This window comes from Magnolia sinica, chromosome 18 (assembly GCF_029962835.1).
Source record: "Magnolia sinica isolate HGM2019 chromosome 18, MsV1, whole genome shotgun sequence".
NCBI classification, from domain to species: domain Eukaryota; kingdom Viridiplantae; phylum Streptophyta; class Magnoliopsida; order Magnoliales; family Magnoliaceae; genus Magnolia; species Magnolia sinica.
This window is the reverse complement of record NC_080590.1, coordinates 69,512,701-69,532,698: the sequence shown is the minus strand read 5'-3', so window position 1 is coordinate 69,532,698 and position 19,998 is coordinate 69,512,701. Positions and strand designations below refer to the sequence as shown.

The window sequence follows — 19,998 nt, the reverse complement described above, 5'->3', positions numbered from 1 at the left end:
TATGGGCCCAAAAGCGAGGCATATCCAAAACTCAGGCGGGCCGCATGACAGGAAAAAGTGGATAGGGAAATGTCCACCGTTGAAACCTCCCTAGGCTCTGCCGTGATGTTCATATGCCATCCAAACCATTCATAAGGTCATCCTTATTAGGATGAACTGAAAACACAAAAATATTAGCTTGATCGAAAACTTCTGAGGCCCCACAAATGTTTCAGCAGTGGAGGTTCAATCCTCACTGTTTGTTATCGCTCGACCCACTTGAGTTTTGGATCTGGCTCACTTTTGGGTCCATCTCCTAACACGATCTGTCAAAACGGATGGGTGCGGTGGATGTCTCACAAACATCACGATGGGTCCCCATATAGTTTCCTGTTACAAGAAGTTTGTGCAACAATCTGCGTGCACAATTTTTTTAGGGTTGCGTATGCCGGTGTGATAGCGGAACCAATGATGTGAGTGGGACCATGATCGTAGGGCCACCTTGATGTTTGAATTGTATATGCTCACCGTCCATCTGTTTTGCCAGCTTATTTTAGGACGTGGTCCCAAAAATGAAGCAGATACAAATTTCAGGTGGACCACATGGTCCACACCACAAGAAACAATGATTATTAACCATTAAAAACTGTGGTCCACAAAACTTTTAGATCAAGTTGATATTTGTTTTTTTCCTTTCATCTAAGGTCTATATCATCTTATCAACAGGTTGGATATTCATTATACATTATGGTGGACCCTAGGAAGTTTTAATGGTGGGCGTTGAATGAACACTATTTCCTATTTTGTGGTCCACTTGAAATTTGTATCTACTTCAATTTTTGGATCATACCCTAAAAGCTGGCAAAATAGATGGATGGTGAGCATTTTCGATCCTTTTTTTCTATAAATCATGTTAAAATGTCTAATTATTACAAATCCATGATTTTTCATATTTTGCATGAAAAACCATGGATTGGGAGCTTCAATTTTAAGATGTGGAGGAGATCGACCGAGTTGTATAAGATTGAAAAAAATAGAAAATTTCCAATTTCTCTCAAATCAGTTGCAATCTTCGTATCCAAACATGTATGTAACTTGATCTAGTTATTCTTTTTTTGAATGTATTGTTTGTGTTTCCACATGTCTTCTTACGTTTTAAAATTATATGAATAGACTGTGAATATACTTGCATCAATTCAGTTAGACAGTGCATATATTAGGACCCCATACAAAGAAAACCTATTATGTGCACTTGTTTTTTGTAATGTTTTGATCTATAAGTGTGTATTGATGTCTTTTTTAACAATCATTGAAGTTTCATTGAAAAATTCGACCAATTTCCCAATGTTTCCCCATGTTTCCAACAACAACGATACATTATGCGATACAACCGATATATGAGTCATATATCCCATGCGATAACCAATATTTATTTGTATCTCAAGGGTGTGATACGTAACGCGATACTGATATTTCGAACATTGGCTATACCTTCGGAAGTGGCATATCTATTGCATATTGATTACTTCTTTGTTTATAAATGATGTTATGAAATTCTTTATTCTTTATGAATTCTGGGGTTGATAACCTCTGCTAGATCAGCAAAATATATTATTTAGTAGAATGACTATACCATGTCATAGTTGGACCCCGCTTAAGGGACTGTTTACAAAGAGGCGGCTCCAATGGAATTGGATTGCACCTGTTATGGGTTTGCTCCCCACAGACATGAGTCCATGGTGCTTTACCCGATGCACGTGGTTTGCGGGTGATTGTGTGCATCCACAGGGATGAGTCTCACCTTAAAAAAGGGGCAGGGACACCGTCATCATCACAAAAAAAAAAAAAAAAGAGAAAAAAAGAAAAAGAAAAAGGGATTGGATTGCATTATAGCCCAATCCATTTCATTTTTAGATGGAAACAGAATGAGACGGATTGCCAAAAGGTGCCCTCCTTAATGCTGTCTGCTTCCTGATCAAGAATGAAAAGGCCAGAATAATCAGGATTATCACGGCATGCAAACATGCCCAAAATTCTCGTATAATATCTCTTTCCTTGGTTATTGCTGATAGCAGTAATGCACTTTTTGGTTCATCCCATCTATCAGTTTAGGCACCTCTTCTGGGGGAACCCAGCCTTCTAGTAGCCTTTTCTGATTTTTGGTATTAGTTTTGCAATTGCTGAGATAATTATTGATTTGATCTTAGCAAGGCCAGGTCTAATGTCTAGCATCACAATGTGAACAATCCATCTTTTGTATTCATTGTTAGTTTTCATCGCTAAAAAATGGCTACTTATAATGTTCGCTTTGTGATAAAATGATGATGGCTTGGAGATGTAATTGATCGAAATGAATAAGATGAATTGATTGATTTTAGATATCCTTTTGTGCATCAAATGCTTTTTCCAATTAAATGAAGTAATATTTTTGTTTTGGCAGGGCATTGTTCCTATTGCTTCTGCCTCTGCAGTTTTAAGTTTAAAGCCTTCTTCACCGGCTTCCCCCTCCCAATCATCTGTAAGTCTTCTTTTAGATCTTCAAAAAGAACTGAACTTGGTGGTTGGCATGGGGATGCATTAAGATGTATGGGACTAGCTGTACCTTTTTATTGTTTAGGAACTTGCTGATGGAAACGCCAAATTTTCCCTGAGAATCCTCTCGGGAAAAAGACTTTGTTACTTTGTTTTGTTTGTTACCTTGTCTGTTCGGCCTTTAGGTGGTCAAAGAAAACATGATGATGAATGTAGAAAACTGGTTTGTGGACTTGCATAATTAAAGATTTTGATGATGAATACCATTTCCTTTGCCAAAAATATTTCTGCTGATCTTTAAACACCTTTTTTGCTGATATTTTAGAAAAATCTTCTAGGAATGGAAAGAAAAATAACTGAATTGTTTTTTTTTTTTTTTTTCTACCAAAGTTTTCTATTGATAAAAAGATGTTTCTGTTTATTGTTGCATTCTCTAAACCTTAATTTCCTTCATTATTTTTATTTTTTATTTTTTATATTTTTGTTTCTCTAAAAGGTATGTATTTACCATGATTTATGCATTATTTATTTAATTTCACTGTGTTTCTAGTTGTCTAGGCAAGTTTTCTTCTATTTTATGCTTCCACGATTTTTTATTTGACAAGTATTAGGGAGAAGTTCCTTTGCATGGTGTGCACCAAGAGTTAGTGCATGTCTCTCATCAACCAAAGATAGGTGGGAATTCCAACACCTAATTCAGATTCGATTTTCTTAAATTTCAATTTTGAAATGTTCACGATCTCTGACTATCCAAAGATAATGGGTGGGAGTCCCTATATATATATATATATATATATATATATATATATATATCTGGATTGATTTCTTAAAATTCAATTTTCAAATGTATTGGATTCCTCACCCTCTTTGGATGGTGCAAGATATGTGCACAGAAGCAATGCCCTTGGTTTGCCCACTGTATCCTACAATTGCTTTGCCAGTTTTCAAATACACAGCAGGAGGCCAAGGTACATGGTTAGGAAGTTGCCTTTCTTGCATCTAAAGGAGTTGGCGAACCCCTCCACCTCTTCCATTAACTTTCTGCCAAAACCACCTCAAAGCAACAGATGACCTTCCGCAAACTATCTACTTGATCAAATGAATTATTTGGCCAAATTGATGCTACCAACCTTCTGTCGCACACTTTTTTTTTTTTACCTTCTGTCTGTCACACGCAACTTGGTTTCCTGAAAAGTGGCTAACTAGATCTTTTCGCTCTTGCATAATTTCTTCACCTGGTCTCTTTTAGAAGGAAGACCCAACTTTCATTGAGGACTTGCTTTCTCCCCTTTGTCCGTTGCCCTATTATCGTCCAAAACCTCTGGAAATACTAACATCAGTTGTTTACCTTCCTTGGTTGTTGTTTTGAGTCTCTTCCTTCCTCATTTATCATAATTGATTGATGATGCGAACCATAAGAGTTCTCTCTTTCCCCATATGTTGCTTCTTTCCTGAGCCTCTTCCCAATTTCCTTTTCAGCACCTTTTTTGTTTCTTCAAGAGATTTGAAAATGGCTTGAATGTCTCCTTTGCTGCCTTCAGTAGTTAGCCCCACAGCCCTTCCTACTCCCAATATGCAATCACTGATCCACTCTACGTCCTTACCATTCACATTTCCCCTTCTTCCATTTATGCCTTCTTTTATCACATTGTCTTACCAAAACCTATTCCAGATCAAAATCTACTGGCCCCTTTGGTCTCAACTCTTCAACAGATAAGGAGGAATAAATAACGACTAACGGCTCTTCTCTTGGGTTAGAATTCGGAGACAACTCTCTCTCGGAGCCTAGGAAATTTGACTCCAAGTCACCATGATGGGGACATCACGTGCACACGCACGCCCCCTCCCTACGCACGTACGCAAGGAGGAGGAGGGCCCTACCATCGATCTGGATCGATGTCCAGGGAGTGCCTCCTAGCTAGAGGACTGTGTTTTGGTTCCTTGGAGTGGACCTGATCGGCATGTGAATCCCACCATGGGTTCTCATGATTGTGGCCCACTATTCTAATTAATCTAGTATTTTAGGTTTTGCTTATTATTGTTATTACGAATATCATGGACGGTTTAGATTGCTTTGATTAATTGGTATTTTTGATTATTTCGTCTCCAAGTAATAGGTTGCGCACATGGCGCGAGTTTTGGGGTATAGGATTTTATTATAAATAGACACCCCTTGTAGTCTTTTTTTAGAGAATGAAGATTAATAAAATTGCTGCGTTTTTCTGCTCCTATAAATTTCTCAGTTGTGGAGATTCAATTGGGTGTGAAACCCTCCATTCCTCGAAGGGCTGACTACCGTGGTGCGAAGCCACACCTATCCCGATTCGCCCCTACCTTCTTCCATCCATATTTCTCTTCTCATACGATCACCTATGCTTCAAATCCATCCTCTATTGCAGCTGTTTTTTTCTCTTTATAATAGATTTCCAGAATCTGGCCCTACAGGAGGGCTGAAACTTCGGCGCAGCACCACGCACAAACCGTGCATCGGATCGAGCCGAGATTTGGGGGTTTCGGAGTCCATCCCTGGCTGACTAGGGCCAAGATGGCCTTTTTCTAAATAGTGGGTCCCACACACGTGCGGCCGGGATCACACGCACGTGCCATTGCTGCTGTCCACACGTGTGGTACTTCTCTGGTTCGCCTCTCTTTTCTTTCACTCCTCTTTCACCCAAAATTCATAAACCTAACCCTAAATTACTCAAATCCCCAATTTTATGCCCTTTCCTCAACCTTAGGGTTTCCCAAATTGAAATTTCTGAATCCCTTGGATTGGGGGAATTATTTCTGTGCATTTGTGAATGAATTTACCCTCATTTGATTCTTGTTTGGTCTATAATTTTGATTGATCTGGCCCTAGCATGTGGGCCTGAACCCGCATAAGATTCTCCTTGATTGAGTGTTTGAACTTTTGTGAGGGATGTGGAATTTCGTGTAATTGTTTCTGAACTAGTGTGATCTAAAGCCTGAAATCTTGCACATCATACTTGAATTTCATGTCCTGCATCACACCACCCAGCATAGAATCAACCTTCACCCCTACTAGCTGATGCAATTTATCTCCCACCATTAGTGGCCATGAGTATGCTCATGGAATGGGGTGACAATGTGTCATATCCCCTACCTCCTTGCCTAGAAGTATGCCCCTACCTGCTCCAGTGACATTGAACGTAGGGGAAGAAGGAAGGGATAGGGATCCAAATTCAACTAGAGGAAGGGGTATAAGACTATTTGGAGGAGGCGTCAATTGGGTGGAACTTCCTGTTGACTCTAGTACCATACGTGGCCGATCACCTTGAATACATGGAGGGTCTTTCGACTCCATTTATAAGCTGCACTCCCCTTCCCACCAATGGTTTTTTACTTAAGAGCAGGTCTCTTATAGCTTCTTGCATTTCTGCCCGATTTTTCGAGAGTCTAGCATGTGACTCCACCTACCACACTCGTGTCAGTGTTAGCAACATTGGTATGTTTTTAGAGTGGATTTCAGTTGTCCTCCACTGGCCCAAGGTGAAGACCTTGAGTTTGTCCTCCACTTGCCCAAGGTGAAGACCTTGAGTCTCGCAAACTGACCTTTCTCCCAACCAAATGTGGTCACATGTTCTGATCTGAATTTGGTGGTCTGAGAGACACCAATTGACATGCTCCTTTCTCTGCCCATGCCTGATCCTAGGCCTGTTACCTCACCCCTGCAACGATTGCAACGCCCTTCTTCACCTGAGATAAACGGGTCCCTCTTTTCATGCGCTAGGATCCCCCACCTCAACCCGGAATGTGGCCTGGCTCTCAGCAATTTGGACTTCAATCTTGTTCAGGGGCAAAATCCACCCTCTTCTATGAACTAGCATACAAACATGAGCCTTCTTTAAAGATCTCTTGTCAATGACAACTTCATCACCCTTGCAAGAGCCCACCACCTTGAGATCTCTTCCTGCCATATCTCAATCAGGGTACCATGGAAATTAATCCACTATTCCTTGAAACCCAGTGGAGACCACTCGCTTTGCTAATGCAGGGATTTGATTGGTTTGATGGAAAAGGCCTCTCCTGCCACCATGATTCTCTTCAGGTTTGTGGCTGGATACCTTGTCCCATATCTCTTTACTATTGAGCCTTCGTAGCTGGAAGTCTCCTTCTAACAATCCCTGTCTCTCCATTAGGCATGGGCCAACTCCCATACCAAGCTCAACTGGAACTCCGCCTAGGATTCCTCCACCCTTGAGGGAGGGATAATGACCTTCCGTCTCTCCTTCGATATTTCCACCCTAATCTTCTCCTCCCCAAAAGCATTTATTGAAGTTTGTCCTCTCCTTCCGACTCGAGTGCCCTTCCCATCTCCTATAACTGCCCTCAACACCTCCTTATAGGATATTCCAGTAGCCACTACTTACTCCTTCCTTGCCCACATTGATTCAGGTTCTGGCTCTCGAATCTTCCTATCCTTTGGGGGCTTTCTTCTTCTTCCTGGTGTATTTTGGACCCTATTCGATGAAAGAACTTGAAGAACTAGAGCCAATTTGCATAGAATCTAAAAATGTATCAAATAAGGGCTTCTAATCTTCTCCAAGATGCCAAATTGAATTTCAATCACTCTGAAACCAGTGAATGGACAATAACATCAAAGGAAAGGAGATACAAGTGGAACTGCTCAAATTATCCCCAAGGCATCGCCCCAAGGGGCTCCTATGGCATAACACAATAGAGAGTATTGATCCCAATTGCAGGAAATAATTAAAAAACTAGAATAAACTCATTCTTTTGATAAAAGAAAAAATTATCCATCTCATGGTCTCCTATGCATGGCCCTTTAGGCCTTGCATCTCAATCCCAAGAACATTCTAGAGAGAACTTTCTAGTTGCTTAATACTATCCGTTCCATATCTAGTGTTTCCGAAATCCAAGGTGCCCCGTATCGGTATCGGTTGGCGTAATAGTGACCTTCAAAACCGATACGGATACGGGGGCGTAACGGCGCAAATTTTTTTTTTTGCCAAAAAAATATGAAAAAATATGGATTAAATCCGGAATATTCTAAGCATTCCAAATATGCATTCATTTATAAATTGGAACATGTTTATGGTGGTGTAACGGTCCACTCTTTGGTGAGAAGTTGTATCGGACTGTCTGATGAATTTATGAACCAGATAACCTGAATTTGACTACAAAATTCATATATTTAATTTTCTAACTATCTACTATCAATGATAGATATATTAGAATGAATGTAATATGAAAATATCTTACATTTAGGTGTTTGCAATTATTTTTGAGGGCCAAAATTCATGCGTAAATAGAAAAAAAAATATATAAAAATATAAAATGGCACCCCAAATATGTAAAATGCACATTAACATGTTCTACTATGATTAACACATCATATGGCATCATTAAAACAGCAAAAGAATCATTAAAAAATGATTTTTCGAATTTTCAAAAAAAGGGCCGAAATAAATGCGTAAATAGAAAAAAATATTAAAAAAATATAAAATGGCACCCCAAATATGTAAAATGCACATTAACATGTTCTACTATGATTAACACATCATATGGCATCATTAAAACAGCAAAAGAATCATTAAAAAATGATTTTTCGAATTTTCAAAAAAAGGGCCGATATAAATGCGTAAATAGAAAAAAATATAAAATGGAACCCCAAATCTGTAAAATGCACATTAACATGTTCTACTATGATTAACACATCATATGACATCATTAAAACAGCAAAAGAATCATTAAAAAATGATTTTTCGAATTTTCAAAAAAAGGGCCAAAATAAATGCGTATATAGAAAAAAATATAAAAAATATATAAAATGGCACCCCAAATCTGTAAAATGCATATTAACATGTTCTACTATGATTAACACATCATATGGCATCATTAAAACAGCAAAAGAATCATTAAAAAATGATTTTTCGAATTTTCAAAAAGAGGGCCAAAATAAATGCGTAAATAGAAAAAAATATTAAAAAAATATAAAATGGCACCCCAAATCTGTAAAATGCACATTAACATGTTCTACTATGATTAACATATCAAATGACATGATTAAAACGACAAAACAACCATTAAAAATTGATTTTTTGAATTTTAAAAAAAGCGGCCAAAATTCATGCGAAAATAGAAAAAAATATAAAAAAATTATTAAATGGCACCCCAAATCTGTAAAATGCACATTAACATGTTCTACTATGATTAACACATCATATGACATGATTAAAACAGCAAAACATATTAAAAAAAGTATAAATACCTATTTTTGACGAATTTCTGAAAAATGGCCCACCGAGCTTTGATTCAAAAAAATCTGTAATATAATGTGTTTTTATCTCAAATACCTAGCCAAGGTTGGTCGAAATTAGTAGTAGAAGGACTGAGAAATAGTTTGGAAACAAGAGGTTTCAAAAAAATAGCAAAAACAGAGCTTAAAATGAAAAAAAAAAAGTTACCGTTACGGGCCCGTAACGGCCGTTACACCCCGTAACGGGTCCGTATCGGCCGATACGGGTACAAAATCGGGTAACGGCCGATACGACCCCGAAACGCGTAACGGTTCCCACCGTTACCGTTACGTATCGGCCATTACGGCCGATACGTAACCGTTTTGGCACACCTGGCCGAAATCCGAACACACTCAAATTAACAACTACCTTGCTGGAATTAAAAGAAAGAAACTACGTTGCTAATTTAGAGACATTAACTTGCCATAATACTAATCCTATACACAGTTGTATGGAGTTGTGGTGTGGAATGGCCATACAAACAGCCCAAAGAGCTGTATGATTTTGTATAATGGCCATATGAAGGGTACAGTTGGAGTCACAGGTTCCATGATCCAGTTGTCTGGCCTCCCACAAATCGATTGGATGATTAACCTAGTCTTGAACACTAAGGAGTGTTGATAGGGTCCTTATGTTCCATCAAATCAATCTGGACCCTTGATATGTTCCAGATCTTTAATCTGGAAGGCTGGAAGGTTGGATCTTTAATCATGATAACCTGCATGACTGTATCTTTGATCAGGACCCTTGGATGGGCCTGATCTTCAATTGGACAGCTTGTAGGACCATTTGGGGCCCATCTAGCTGTGATGTGTGGCCTTAGATGCATTAGTTCCACATATGTTGCATACTAGCTGCACTGGATCATCGGTGTCCATGGTTTGCTCCACAGTATGGTGTAAACTCCTCAAGCTGACAAGGTTTAGGGCCTGTTTCGATTCACTTGTGGAAAAGGGGGTTTCCGCATGAGGAAGTGTGAAGCCTGCTTTCTCGTCTAGACTCAATGGTAACCAATCATATTGATTTCCATTGAGTCAGTATTTTAGTGCCTATTTTGTCGAGCAGGATAATGACATGGTGGTTTGCACAGTGCATCCAAACGCAAATCAAAAACTCCAGTTTGTCTCAAAAGAGGGTTTACACCTAAAATGCCCATTTGGAGAAAACACTAAGGAGTCATTCAACTTGTATTGGAGATTCTTATCCAGTGCCTTGATGGATAGTTTGTACCAATGTTTTAAATGAGGATGGATAGAGCCCTATTTTTATCGGCAGTCCTGTCCAATTGCTCTGACCCGCTGATCCATTTAGGCCTGGAAATCTTATCAATTGAAAATTATAGGAAACAGAGAGAATTAACAGGTAACCTGCTGTTAGTCTAGTGGTTGAAGTGTTTGGCTTTTGAGTAGAAACCGTGGGTTTGAGCTTTGATGGATGTAGTTTTTTTTTTTTTTTTTCCCAACTTTACAATACAGTTATCGCTATAACTGCAGGTTATATTATGACCCGCCCCGTTCTGGTGGTCAGTTCCAAACCAGTGGGACCCCTGGGTCCGGTCAAGGTTTTAAACGTTGTTTGTTTCTTTTTTCAACAATTATTGACAATATGAAAAATATAAAGATGCAAAAAGTGCAATTCCTAGATATTGGATGTGTGAACCATTGTTATTCTAAGGTCCTATATGACATTTCTTCTGGTTAATGCAGTCACTCTCTCCCTCTCTCTCTCTGTTTTTTTTTTTTTTGGTTGCTATGGTGGTTTAGCTTAAAATGGTGATTGTATGTCTTTGGGATGAGTGCCCCTTTGTTCTTATTATTCATTTCTATTGCCAGGCCATGTTAGCATCTGCTGCTCAACAGGGTACTTTGATTCAGGACCAAGCTGAAGAGACAGCTTCCCAGGACAGTAATTCTGATATTGGTCCAAGTACTCCATCTAAAAATGGCACGTGTGGTTGTTCAGTATTATCCACTACCTCCACAACTGGCCCTGGGATGCCTACAGGGACTAATACTACCCCTGCCACTGGCAGCATCCCCACACATAACTTGGCTGGTGGGTCAACTGCTTCAGCAATCCTTTCTGGTCCAGGATATGCTCTAGGTGTTGTGGAGAATGTAACTAATGCTGCTTCGTCATCGCCTATAAATTTGACCACTTTGGTTAAGGAGGATGATAATGCCAGCTTCCCTGGAGGAAGATCATCTCCTGCTCTTGCTGAAATTGGAACAGGGAGGGGCATTGGTAGAGGGTCTGTGGTTGGAGGGATAGCCAACCAGACGTCTACTGTTTCTTTGAATCTGAGTTCTGGTACTGGCTTGCCTAGCAGTGAAACCCTTGGTGCAGTGCTTGCAGTCTCAGACATTTCAAAGAGAAACATATTAGGGTCAGATGAGAGAATTGGAGGTGGTGGTCTTGTACAACCACCAGTTTCCCCCATCAGTAATAGAATGCTCTTGCAGCAGACTTCGAAGTCTAGCGATGGGGCAGGTACAACTGATTCTAATAATGTTGGTGAGGTTTCTGTGATAGGTGGGAGAGTTTTCTCACTTCCACTGGTTAGTGGAGGGCAATGGAGATCTCATAGTCCAAGTTCCTTTCAGAACCAGAATGAAACGGTATGCTTCATTGTCGTTCCATTTATCAATTTCATGCTATGGTATTGTTATTCCAGATAAAATTTCTTAGGCTTGATCTGTATATAGTTCTCTACTTAACCTTATAGTATCTTTTAATGTTTCTTTCTGCTTTTGGCGTCTATGATGTAATCTGTGTTGTGCATAACAAGTAATTCACTGGGGTGGTTTTTATCTCCTCTTTTTTTTATTTACTCTTTAATTGTAAATTTGCATGTGCATGAGTCTCTGGTCTTTAAAAAGTGAACTAATCATTCTGAGGCTGGCTGGCCTAGGAGAAAGTTCTTGCTTTCTTCGAATTTTCTGCTGTGTGGTGATCTTGAAAAGTCACCCCCCCACACACACACACACACACACATGATGGAAAATGAAAATCTTAATTGAGGTGGGGACATGTGATCATCCAGTCCAACATTGGCTCAGATGCTTCCTGGTTGAGGATTAGATCCATCCGAGGGTCCCAATTTAATATATGAACCATAAAAAAGGTCCAGATTGAAGTGATTGAAGATCTGAGCCTGTCAACGATCCTGATGAAAGATCTGGGCGAGATCGAGTGTCCAAATGGACTGTGGATGCCCACAAATCTGACCATATTGCCCAGACTATCAATCAGTTGGACTTTGTGGCTCACAAGCCCAACCTACTTCCTTTTAGATCTTATATATTAAAAGAAAAGTGGTTTGTACAATTCTTTATCATCATCATCATCTCAGTGTTTCAAATAGCACCCGTAGCATGGCTATAGTGCTACCTAGCGTCCTACATAGTGTAAATCCCCTATAGCGTACGCTACAGGGGTCGTAGCATACACTACAACTACGTTGTGCGTAGCGTACGTAGCGTAAGCTACAATGTATTTTTTTTTTTTTAAATTACTTTTTTCATATTTTCTTTTTATCTGATGTTGAGGAATGTGACACTTGTATTGTGCTTGATACTTTTAATGTATGGGATTTTTATTTCTTTTCATAATTGTGACTTGTGGTTTCAATTAGACATTATTAATTAAAGTGGTTTGCTTATATAGTTGTTGATGTGATAATTATTGGATTTGGCTTATATATGTGGATTGGCTTTTGAAAAATGATAACGAATAAATCCTTTGAAGATTCTTATAATTGATAAAATGAATCATCTTTTAGGCATATATATATATATATATATATATTCCTTTTTTCCACTATTTATTATATTTGTCCTTTTTTAAATTTAAAAATAGAAGTATCGTGTAGCTTACGCTACACGCTACATATTTACGCTACACGCTATAGAGGGTTGAGCGCTATATATATATATATATATATATATATATTCCTTTTTTCCACTATTTATTATATTTGTCCTTTTTTAAATTTAAAAATAGAAGTATCGTGTAGCTTACGCTACACGCTACGTATTTATGCTACACGTTATAGAGGGTTGAGCGCTATGCATCACTCTACCGCTGTTTAAAATACTGCATCATCTACGCCTTATTCCAATTAGTTGGGGTCAGCTACATGAATCCTGTTCCACTATTCCACTCTAGATAGGGCCAGAACTTCGGTTAGACCATAGGTCCTTAAGTAGATTTTTACAATTGTACTGAACTAAATATCTATAGTCCTACAGTTGTATATAGAGCCTATTTTAGTAGGTTTTGTACTTTATTCTCTTTCTTTTTATTACAGCTTAAGTAGGCAATATATTTAGACAAATAGGATTCTAGAACGGGCTTTATTCTAAAAGGATCTTTGAGATCGTATTGTCTATACAAATGCCTTTAGGGCATATATATGGTCATGATATGGTATTTTGATATTTTATTGAATAAAGTTTGTTTCTTCAAATTTTCTTCTCTTGAATTGTTATTCTTCTTCAGTTCAGTCAGTTTTCCCCTATAAGGCTGTTGGATTCATCCACGGCCTCCTTTTTTGGAGACTTTCCTCTTTATTTTTTTAATCATTTGGAACGTGGATTTTTATTTCTACTTCTAGAAACTAGATGGTTGCTTTATATTCTTTCCACAGCACATTGTGGGAATCCCTTTTAAGGCATCATAAGTAGAAGATTAAAGCTCAAAAGTGGTGTTCATGAATTCTTTATTCAATTGAGAATTTCCCCAGTTCTCTGCATCATTAATAGTTAATACTGTTCCTTTGGTCCATTTTTCTCTATTGCGGGGCCTTGTTCTGTGCCCTTCCTTAATAGTTTCTTGTTGACCTTGTCCAGCTCTTGATAGTTTTCTTTGTTGAGCTTCCAGAGCACATGATCTGGCCGTTTCATAATAGTGTGTTGGAAGCTGATCTATTTTTATTCTTTTTTTTTTTTTTTTTCATTTTCTTTAATTTTCCTTCAAAAGCAATAAAAATGACTAAGAAACCAGGAATCATATGCCTTCGTGCAGGACTCATAAGTCGAAGAATCAGAGATAACAAAATAACCTGGTAATGCAAATGCTGTTATGAAGCACATATTTGGAGAAAAAAAATTTGTTTCATATCTTTTGTTACTGGGTTCTATATCATTAATGATTTCTCACCTACTGGTCTGTGTTGTGTTCCATCTCATTGTTTCAAGATTGCATGTATTTTTCTGAAAGATTATATTTTCTTTTTGGAAGTAAAGAATGAGTAACTGTAAAATTCAAGAGCCGGTTTTAAAATACAAGTTTAGTAGAATGCTTAATGTGAAGATTATGCTTTTCCTGGATGGGTTCATATTGCCTGTGTGACATTTCTAACTTTTCAATACGTAGAGGATCTATGCCTTTTTCCCCCCTCTTAGGGCATGGGTCCCTGCTTCATATTCTTGTTATGGAAAATAATGCCTGATCTTTCATTTTATAGTTAACTATGAACTTGTTAAATAGCAAATTTTAAGTTTCTGTTGTCAATTGTAAGATCCGAATCAGAAGTTGGGCTCTTGTCCTAATCATAGATATATTTGCTTTTATCCATTAGAGGAGAAAAGATGTCTTAAATATTGGCATTTTGCCTTTGGGAAATGATTCATCTATTTAATTCTTTCCAGGGGCAGCTTCGTGGAAGAACTGAAATTGCCCCTGATATGCAGCTGTTCCAACAAGTGCAACAACAAGGTCATAGTACCGGACTCGGTGCGTCTCATCTTGCTGGGACAAATCCCAAACAGTTTCCAACCCAACAACAAAACTCACTCTTACAGCAGGTCATTCTTCATGCTTGAATGCAGAATGTACATCTAAGTCATGCCACCTTGAGATATCGTGGAGATATATGTTCAAATCTTTGGATTTTTTAAAAAAGGAAATACCAATCCATCTACATTGCTCAGTGATCGAACTTGTAAAAAATCATAAAAACTGGTTTAATACTTTCACCAATGGATGTTAGTATTAGATAATTCAAGGAGGTTGTGTTTTGTGTATCTAGGTGTCTCAGCATGTTCATAGCAAACAATTGCCCTAATGTCTTTTCCAAATACTTTATCAACGCCTTGGGATATGGAAATATCATGGAAAACATCATCGCATGTATCATAATTTGAGGGAAACATGAGGGAAATTTTAGGAAAATGGTGGAATTTCTCAGTGAAACTTCAGGAGATGATAAAAGATGTTTGTGTACATGCTTAGAACTTAACGCATTACAAGAATATACTGTGTAATATATTTCTACTGTTTAGGGGACAACTATGCATTGTTAGTTATAACTGATTCAATTGTATGTGAAATAAGTTCATGTAGTTCAAATGTTATGCATTGCAAGTAATAAAACACAAAAAATACCACAAAACTAAAAAGAAGATTTTTTTTTTTCCTTGGTCTCATATTCACATGGAATTAACTAGCCGTGGAGATTCTCGATTACGATTGGCAAAATATTGGATTTAAGAGTCAAGGACAAGCATTCCATTTGCCCCATGTCAAGATGAGGGTAAATATGCCAACACCCTTAATCAATCCCATTGTTGCCCTTGTGATGTACCAAAGAGAGGGATTGGATTCTCTCTCTCTCTCTCTCTCTCAGGAACCCTTAATCAATTCCATTGTTGCCCTTGTGATGTAGCAAAGAGAGGATTTGGCTCTCTCTCTCTCTCTCTCTCTCTCTCTATATATATATATATATATATAATTTTTCATTGGCAATAGATTGAACTTAAATTGAGAGGAGATTCATCACTCCTACTTTCCACAAATAGAGATGAAAATATCCGTTTTCAGACTTAAGTCAGACAGATCGAACACTCACACTCACACTTAAGTAAGACACTCAACATTCAAATCGAAGATTAAACTCAATATTACAAGATTATAGCTTGCTAGTCAAGCTCTCACTAGGACGAGATTTAATTCTCTATTCGAGTTCTGCCTTGAACATGAAGCAATACGTTCTATTTATAGACAAAGGAAAACTCCAAAATTGAAATCCAAGCGGAATTGAGAGCCCTTGAAATCCAGACGTTTTTAGAAGCTTGTACTAATTGCGGATTTGAAATTCTTTGGAATCCGGAATAATGGGCACTATTCTCGAATCTTGAATAATAACATGGGTATTGTAGCTACAGCGCTTTGGCTTTTGCTACATTGGAATGATTCTTCTTTTGTCCTTTTGTCTTTGGATAAGGTGCTTAACAACTTTGACGGCTTTTTGATGGAGACTTGGGTTAGAATATATCATCGACTGATGGAGCAGGGGAAGTAGCTGATCCTGCCGAATATACTGAGCGTTGGTTATTTTGACATTGGTTTTGCTCTTTGAGAATCATGATTTCTTCCTGAGCTTGTTGATTTCTTCAAGGAGGTTCGTTTATCTTTCAATATTGAGTTAGCTAATGGCAATTTCTTTGAAAGACTTCTTGGGAGCTTGATTTTGAGTTTTTGTCGGAGGGTTGTTTTTATACACACACACACACACACACACACACACACACACACACACACTGCCGTGATGTTAAATTTGTCCCCACCATTTGTTGAAAGTTCTTCTGAACATTGCTGGATCAAAGAATGTTTGTTTTCGACATCAAGTTTTTTATAATCCTATTCTAAAATCCATGGGAGTTCGGTTTTTACAAAGTAATTCATTATTGAAGGACTGGAAGATGATTCACTTTAGGATAACAAAGGTTCAGGAAGAATGGAGGATTGAGCTCCATAAAGGATCCACCAATTCGTTTAGAAACTTGTAGGAATTTTGTTTTGTTGGTCAAGGGAAAAGTTTATAAACCATGAGTGCAAGTTTTTGAAAATTTAGAACAATATAGTGTTGTCCCAAGCAAATCTATAATCCCAATAATCAAATGAAATTTTTTTTTTTTGGCTGTTTGGGCTCTGAATTTATTTTTATTGAGGTAAGTTTTCTCTTCATTAATGAGGAGAGAGAACATGAATGATTTTGAGCTTAGAGAAAGCAATTTCCCCGTCCTTTTGAGTATGGGAAATAAATTCACTTTTGATTTGGAGAAGAATTTCTTCATTGAATTTGTGAGTTAGATTGGGTTGTTTTGGGACAAAATGAAGTTTTGGGAGATATATCTTTTGGAGAATTTGATCGATCAAGAGATTTACAAATTCTTCATCTAAGTAGAATAGACAATGTTCACTTTTGGAGAGATATTGCGGTTTTGGAATATTTTGGAGAGGAGAAAACTTGTTGGAAATGACTAATGGGATAATGGGGATATCAATTTTGTGTTTTCCTTTTCCTCTGTCTTTGAGCCATGACCCTATAAGAAATCATGAGACAAAAGTTAGGAGGAGGATCTTCAATCCTTTGATAAATTCAATTTCAAAATAAAAAAATTGCCTAAAGCGCTTGCTATCTTGCCAAAATTTGTTTTGAGGCAAGGTTTTAACATCCTTTTGAAGAATTTCTTTTGTAGATTTGCAATCTATGCGAATGAATGTTTTGTTTAAAATGTCACTTTAAAATTTGAGTATACATTAAACTATGAGTAGATTTCTTTTTGGATTATGTAATAATTTTGTTCAGTTGAATTCTTACTACCTAATGTGTATTTAAATATTTGTTCTTTGGTTTAATTTTTAATTTGTAATAATATACCTCTAAAGCCTAATTCAGAGGCGTCTATTTGTATGATTTTATTAAATTCTGGATTTATGATAATAAGGCTCACAAAATTTACCTTTTTTTAAATATTTTTTTTTTTACTGCTTCTGTATCGGATTCGTTCCGTTCTTTTTTGTTTGATTTTTGGAGTTGTTTTTGTAAATTTTTTTGTTTAAAGCAATGTCTTTATAGAAATTTGGGATGTAATTAAGACATTCAAAAAATCTTTGTAAATATTTTTTGTTTTTTTATTTAATTAAGGAATTTATTAGAAAATTAGAAAATTAGATCACATGATTTATTAGTATGATGATATGCTTGTAGATTTTGAGTCCTAAAAATTACTAAGTTAGAAATAGTTTTATTTTTCTTTGAGATAGTATTAGACCTTTGATTTTAATTATTTGTTGAAATATTGATAGATGTTTCCAATGTTGGCTTATATTATAACTTATAAGATAATATTAAAATACCGTCTATATAATTTATGATAAAATTTTTATATGGATGAAATATTTCATTCATAATTCTTTGGAATTCAAAAGGAGTGTTTCTTAGGCCGAATGGAATTACGTTCAATTCATAATGGCCAAAGGGGATTGTGAAGGCTGTTTTATAATGACCTTCTGGTTTATTTGTATTTATCAAAAACTTGATTTAAGATTGAATTTCGAGAATATATTTGTGTCATAGAGTCTTTTGGTAAGATCTTGTTTATTGGGGATAGAGTATCTAATGTCTTGTAGAACTTTGTTTAAAGGTTTATAGTTAATGATAAGTCTAGGAACTCCTCGTTCTATTTCACCAGCGTTTTCCACAAAATGTTGCACATCTCCAAGGCAAGTTTGTTTTTTTGTCAAAGTGGGGATGTTTCTTTCGTCAAAGTCTTTGGTACATGGGAGCAGTGTTCGAGTTGTCGGTATCGCTACAAGTTTCGCTGGCCAGAGATAAAGATATAATATCGTTATTGCCGATAATATCGCCGATAATCGGAAATGCAGGGAAAAAGGGAGAAACATGGAGAAAATGGTGGAATTTTTTAGTGAAACTTCAGGACATGCCTAAATACACATATTTACATATTCAAGAATGAAAAAATTACAAAAAGAATGCATTAAATTAGAAGTTTCCATTTAATGGGAGTAAAAAAGCATGCGTTGTCGTAAAAAATAACTCAAATAGTAACCAAAATGAGTTCATATAATACAAATGCAGCTGGTATATAGTAATTAAGACATGTAAAAGTAAATGAACTCAAAGATGCCAAATCAAGGATGGATTAGATTATCCAATCAGTGTGGTATTTGATACTTTGGTTGTGTATGACGCTTGATACCTAACATTTGAAAATGGTACATGTGGCAAATTTTAACATAATCTAAACCGTGTTTTCGCTTCATCAAGATCTGTGTAACCTAATCAAGAGGTTGGATGGCAAAAAAAAAAAAAAAAAACCATTACAATGGCCCTTTGAAGTTTTTAATGGTGAGCATTTAATCGCCACTGTTTCCTTTAGTGTGGTCCACCTGAGATGCAGTCATGCAAATCTGTCTCATTTTAGACTCATGCCTTAAAATTATCTATCAAAATAAATGGACAACATTGATAAAATATTTATCATTATGATGGCCCCACATAACATCGACCCATCAATCCACGGATACAAACAAGTGACACGTGCGCACCCTATAAATCAGTACACTTATCACTGTGTGGGTCCCATTGTGATTTATGTATTTTATCCACCCCATCCATCCATTTTACAAGATAATTTTAAGGCTTGATCCCAAAGAAGAAGCATATCCAATGCTCAAATGGACCACACCACAGGAAACGATGTGAATTGAACATGCCTACCATTGAAAAATTATTAGAGGTTACAAAAGTTTTGGATCCATGTCATTTTTGTATCTTTCCTTCATCCATCCCCGTGTGATCTTATGAACAACTTGGATGACAAATAAACACCACTGTGGGCCATGGCGCCTAGGAAGGTTTCAATGGTAGGAATCATTGTCCCCATTGCCTTGGCGGTGTGGTCCACCCTAGCTTTGGATCTGCCTCATTTTTGGGTTCACTACCTAAAATGATCTCGCTAATTGGATGGACCATGTGGATATAACACATACATCATGGTGGGGTCCACAGAACTTGGTGACGTCCACACGCCACTGACGTTGGCACCTGCACGCCCGTACTGTGTAAACTCTGTGGGGTCCACCATGATTTATGTATTTTATCCACTCCGTCCGACCATTTTAATAGATAAATTTTGGGCTTGAGCGTAGAAATGAACTATATCCAAACCTCAAGTGGAACACATAATGGGAAGTAGTGTGAATTGAACATCTACTGTTGAAAATTTCTTGGGGGCCACAGAAGTTTTGGATCAAGCTTGTATTTGTGTTTTCCCTTCATCCATGTCTGTGTGATCTTATGAACAGGTTGGATGACCAATAAACATCACTGTGGGCCCAAGAAATGTTTCAACGGTAGAAGTTATTATTCCAACTGTTTCCAATGGTATGGTCCACT

General features: G+C 37.3%; 1 protein-coding gene across 11 annotated transcripts in view; it reads left to right on the top strand.

Moving 5' to 3' along the window:
* LOC131233962 (general negative regulator of transcription subunit 3-like) overlaps window positions 1-19,998 on the top strand; it is a 107,679-nt gene that overhangs the window by 31,260 nt on the left and 56,421 nt on the right. For 9 of the 11 annotated variants that reach the window (XM_058230861.1, XM_058230863.1, XM_058230864.1 and 6 more), the window contains exons 8-10: window positions 2,420-2,497; window positions 10,625-11,410; window positions 14,444-14,599. In XM_058230861.1, the coding sequence (XP_058086844.1) occupies window positions 2,420-2,497; window positions 10,625-11,410; window positions 14,444-14,599 (1,020 nt within the window). The remainder of the gene's footprint in view (window positions 1-2,419; window positions 2,498-10,624; window positions 11,411-14,443; window positions 14,600-19,998) is intronic. The other 2 variants (XM_058230867.1, XM_058230868.1) reach the window with 2 other exon arrangements.